This window comes from Misgurnus anguillicaudatus, chromosome 2 (genome assembly GCF_027580225.2).
Source record: "Misgurnus anguillicaudatus chromosome 2, ASM2758022v2, whole genome shotgun sequence".
In the NCBI taxonomy this organism is placed as follows: Eukaryota; Metazoa; Chordata; class Actinopteri; order Cypriniformes; family Cobitidae; genus Misgurnus; species Misgurnus anguillicaudatus.
In genome coordinates, this window is record NC_073338.2 from 18,236,427 (window position 1) to 18,242,055 (window position 5,629).

At 40.5% G+C, this 5,629-nt stretch overlaps 1 protein-coding gene across 1 annotated transcript; it reads left to right on the forward strand.

The window, feature by feature from the left end:
* Positions 1–806: 806 nt before the first annotated feature.
* On the forward strand, positions 807–3,825 carry LOC129441975 (uncharacterized). Its single transcript, XM_073858160.1, has 4 exons — positions 807–880; positions 988–1,288; positions 3,093–3,174; positions 3,313–3,825. Exons 1-4 carry the CDS (start codon positions 807–809, stop codon positions 3,687–3,689), a joined length of 834 nt encoding a protein of 277 aa, XP_073714261.1. The 3' UTR covers positions 3,690–3,825.
* The last annotated feature ends 1,804 nt before the right edge of the window (positions 3,826–5,629 follow it).

Genomic DNA, 5,629 nt, shown 5'->3' on the forward strand with positions numbered 1-5,629 from the left:
TTGGAGCTTAATGTTTGCAGGTGAGTATTTAATTTTATCACTCTGTGAATGTTTTTCTTTAAAAATGCATAATGCCAGTTGTGATACAGATATGAACACGTCAATTTTTTTTCAGTTTATTTAGATGTCACACATGCTGAAAGCATCACTCCAGATCATACAGAAGTGAATGCAGTTGAGAACGAGAATGTTACACTGTCCTGCAAATATTCCTCCGCATACAATCTCCAATGGTATCGACAGCATTACCACACATCAGCTCCTCAGTTCCTCATGCTCATTCTGAGAAGCTCTGAAAAAGTATTACAGAGTTCAGATAAACGCCTGTCAGGAAAACTAAATGCGAAGAATAATCGTATGGATCTGATCATCCCTTCTACCACATTTAAAGACTCTGCACTGTATTTCTGTGCTCTGCAGACCACCGTGACAGGAAACCAAACTTTGCTTTACAAAAACCTGACAAGAAGAGGGGGAGAAATTAAACATGTGCTCTGCATTTACACATACTGTACACCCACACCTTTACATAGATATGCAATCTTCACTAAATTGTTTTAGTAGTAAAAAAAATTATGCACATTGGTGCATGTGGTAACAATCTTTTGACACTGTGTACATCATATTCAGAAAGTAAAAATATATTTTTTTAAATCAAACCACAAATTAAGTTTACAAATAAGCATTTGAGTGGGATCTCATGAGATTTATCTTTCTATGTAACATGTTTTTGACTCAGAAAATGATCAACTCTTAGTCAGGGGGCGGAGCATCAACCAGACATAAAGCTCTTAACAGAACAGATGATGTTACAGTACAAGTTCATCTCATCACACCATAATGTTGCTCCACACAGTTATTATGCTCTGGGCATTCGGATGTAAGTAATGTTAATAATATCAATTGCAGTCTTAATGCAATATTTAAATTAACAATGTTAATTGTCATTGATTGTCTAATTGTAATAATGAAAGTGAAATAGATTAGTTTAATTGTATACTGTGTTTCTAAATTATATTTATTGTCATTTTCAGGTGGAGTGTTTGGGAGTATTATTACACCAGACCAAACTGAGGTCTTAAAGGAAGAGGGTACCAATGTAACTCTGTTCTGTAGCTACTCAACAGCCATTAGTGTACAGTGGTATCGACAGTATCCCAAATCCGCCCCTGAATATCTTTTATTAATCCTGCAAACGGGACGTGTCCAGAGTGCAGAAAAACTGGATCCTCGGTATTCCGCAAGACTAAATGAAAAGAAAACTCAAGTGTATTTGGAGATCTCATCTGTTAAAGTCGCACTTTAGCAGCTCATTTGCATTTTAAAAAACACACCCAAAACGACACATTTTTGGACTTGACAGCACAATAGAGTTTCAATTACAATAAACCACCATCATTGTGATCAGTGTTTGCACTTCATCCGCTCATTTGCATTTTAAAAAACACACCCAAAACGACACATTTTTGCTCAAACCTACAAAGTGGCAATGCTAACATTTTCATCATATGACCCCTTTAAAAAAAACTAGCCGCTTTTAACGTTGGCAGAATGTTTTTGTGAACATTCGGGAACTTTCAGGGAACGTTCTTAGAACTTTTTATTTCTAGCTGGGTCTGCTTTGTATTATTGTGCACTGACGCCCACAGTGACAGGAAACACAACAACACTGTACAAAAACCTAACATACACATAGATAACAAGCCTAGTAGGTTAGTTTAACAGTAACCCACAGTTTTCATCCACATAAATTATTTTTTTCTTCCTTTAGTCCTTGTAATTTTTTAATTACATGAATATTGTGTACAGATGAAAATATTCTAGTGTATAATCAATTAATCAATTTAAGGAATAAAACAACTTTCTTTAAGCAAATGTTCAAACACATAAAACATATACTTAAACAGTCATAACAGTTCGAATAAGAAGAAAATCAATTCAATGTCACTATGGCAGTATGTGATTAACCTGCCATCTAGTGGTTGTTTGGGTTTAGTACACTGACCTGGAGAACTTGCCTATTGGGGTGACGTTGTATCTTCAATACGCATATGTACATGTGTGTGTACATATGTGTGTGTATATATATATATATATATATATATATATATATATACATATATATATATATATATATATATATATATATATATATATATATATATATATATATGTGTTTGTGTATATGTACATGTGTATACATATGAATGGCCCCTACGCTAATTGGGTTTTGTTTTTCTTTCTTCATGTCTCGTCCTCGACCCGAGGACAATGAGACAAACAGACCCAGTTCAGGTAAATGTGAAAGTCGGCACACCTCTGACCCACCGGCTGACCTTCAACGTGATGCCCAGCTGATGCATGACCAACGACCACCTAACCTCCGCCTAATCTCCTTAATCGTTTCAATGTATATATAAATATATCTCCCAAGGGTTTTTCCCTCCTAGGACTTTTTTTACTTCCCCGGCTAAGCCAGTTTTTTTTCTCCAAGGGGGTTTTTCAACCCGGGGAGGCAGCCTTCTTGGGCTTAACTTAGCACCCTCTTCTTTACGTTACATTAGCAATACGCACGCTTATAATGTTGATTCATAGCCGCAGCAAATTTAGCAAATCATTTTTCTGTGCTTTCCACTGCTTCTATTAATGTAAAGCTGCTTTGAAACAATCACCAATTGTGAAAAGCGCTATATAAATAAAATTGAATTGAATTGAATTAAATTGTTTTAATACAGTTTAAGGTGACTTACATTTCTCTATAAAGATGCTTGACATGATGATCGCTCTGTATAGGAGAATTTTAATAATTTCTTTGCCCCTGCAATATATTCAATATTATTAAGAGACTAGACATAATATATATATATATATATAAACATAAATATGTAACATAAATATGAATACTGATACCGTTACAGTAAATAATTTGATGCAATTATTGGACATATTGGGGAGGTATTAGGTTCTATTAAGGCAATATGTGAAATGTGCCCAGTTTGCCTGATATCAAGTCTCTGATGTGTTCAGGAGAGTTTTATAGTAGAAGAGGAGGAGTTACATCACACAGTCTTGTGCTAAGGCTGAAGCTATAGCTACAGTTTGCCATTTACTGTGTGTGTGAATCCAGAGTCATCATGTTATTTTTTACTATATTGCTGCTTGCATTATTTAAAGGTGCAGTGTATTTGCTATTAAATACCAAACATTTTTTATACTACTGTTGAGAATGTAAGAACAGTATTTCTTAATCTATGTCTGTACGGTTAATCCATTTTTGATAAAGTTTTTTCTTGGATTGTTTCATGTTTGCAGGTAAAAGTTTTGCAGATGTTATCACCGCAAAAAGAGATCATGTGTTCACCACTGTTGGTGACAAAGTTACTTTTTCTTGTAACTTCAGCAACAGTGGTTATGTGCCAAGTCTTCATTGGTATCGTCAGTATTTGGGTTCAGTACCTCAGTTCCTCATACTGGAGTACTCAGGGAGTGTAGTGACGGCTAATCCTCCCATCCAAGGGATTTCCATTAAACACAGAAAAGAAGCTCAGGAGGTGAATCTGGAGATCTCATCTGTTAAAGTCACAGACTCTGCTCTGTATTACTGCGCCCTGCAGCCCACAGTGACAGAAAACACAACAACACTGTACAAAAACCTGCAGCAAATTATTAAACAGAAATATGCAGTATGAATGTAAGAAACAAAGCCATTAAAACATTGAAATACCAGAGGTGAAAACAAGAGCAATGTTAGTAAAAACGTTTAACAATGATTTAAGATCATTTTAAGTTTAGTCATGCTATATGCATTGCAGCTCTGCACATAACTCTGCCTCTACTTTTCAGTTTAATCTTCCAATGTTTATGTAAGTTCTGCAAGAATATTTGACACTATTTAAAACTAATATATAAAACCAAAATTTAGGATCTCGAGTGTCATAAATTCAGCCATGTATGTGTCACAAGCCAGGGGCTGGCTGCTAGTGGTTAAGCCACGCCCCTTCTCAATCTCCACCTCGAGGAGGTCCCCAAAACCAACCCAATGACCAAACAACAACGAGGAACAGGTAAGTATAAAAAAATAATCTTTATTTATTTAAATATTTAAAATGTACTGGGAATTGGGGAAAGGGAAAATTAAAACTAATGTCCGGCTCTGCCCTCCAGGGGAGCCACGAGCTAGTGAGTGACGGGGGGTGGGGATAACGTCGGGGAACGGGCTCCCGCCTCTGGTTCCCTCTGCCCGTGGCGCGCTCCTTTTCCTTCCTGGAGGCAGAAATAAATCAAAGTCAGGGTTGGTGTAGACTCGTTCGTATCCGTGTACCTGTAGCTAGCTCGAGGCGGTTCGCCGCCTGTCTCACACAGCTCCTCGCTGGTCGACTCGCTCTCCTTCCCTGTTCTCTCTTTCTCCACAGATGACTGCTGGGACACAAAGGCACAATGAATCGGTCTCCAATGGTTCTCTCACCTCTGAGCTGACTACAGCGTTCGGTAGGTAAGGCTCTCTTCCCAGCTCGGTATCTCAGTGCTCACGCTGGTTCTCTCTCTCTCTCCACAGATGACTGCTGGGACACAAAGGCACAATGAATCGGTCTCCAATGGTTCTCTCACCTCTGCGCTGACTACAGCGTTCGGCAGGTAATGCTCTCCTCACAGCTTGGTATCTCAGTGCTCACGCTGGTTCTCTCTCTCTCTCCACAGATGACTGCTGGGACACAAGGGCACAATGAATCGGTCTCCAATGGTTCTCTCACCTTTATGCTGACTACAGCGTTCGGTAGGTAATGCTCTCTTCACAGCTTGGTATCTCAGTGCTCGCGCTGGTTCTCTCTCTCTCTCCACAGATGACTGCTGGGACACAAGGGCACAATGAATCGGTCTCCAATGGTTCTCTCACCTCTATGCTGACTACAGCGTTCGGTAGGTAATGCTCTCTTCACAGCTTGGTATCTCAGTGCTCACGCTGGTTCTCTCTCTCTCTCTACAGATGACTGCTGGGACACAAAGGCACAATGAATCGGTCTCCAATGGTTCTCTCACCTCTGAGCTGACTACAGCGTTCGGTAGGTAATACTCTCTTCACAGCTCGGTATCTCAGTGCTCATGCTGGTTCTCTCTCTCTCTCCACAGATGACTACTGGGACACAAGGGCACAATGAATCGGTCTCCAATGGTTCTCTCTCTCCACAGATGGCTGCTAGCTACCACTTCGAGGTAGGTACGGCTCTCTGCACAGCTCTCACGGCACACTCCTCTTCCCTGTTGAGTTGGCAGGTTTTAACAGGTTATGCTTAATGTAACAGGGTGGCGGACTTAAGATGGCTGGCTACGCGATGCGTCAACTGGACAGTGGTTTTTCCTAGGTGGCGCCGGGGGCCGAAACCCTCTCGGCGAGCTCGTTGGTCCACAGAGGGGCGAGAACGTCACGCCGGCACACCGGGTCGAGCGCTGCCCTTTCCTCGAGACCCGTTGGTCGATCGAAAACTGGACCGGGGCGCCCTCTCGTTGAGACCTCGGGGCGGCGGATCTCCTTCGCCTCAAACTCTGCGATGATGAAAAGACACAGGTAAGGTAGCAATAGTACAGATAATACTCACGCACCGTCAATAGCACAGTTCTTCACCGCCACTCA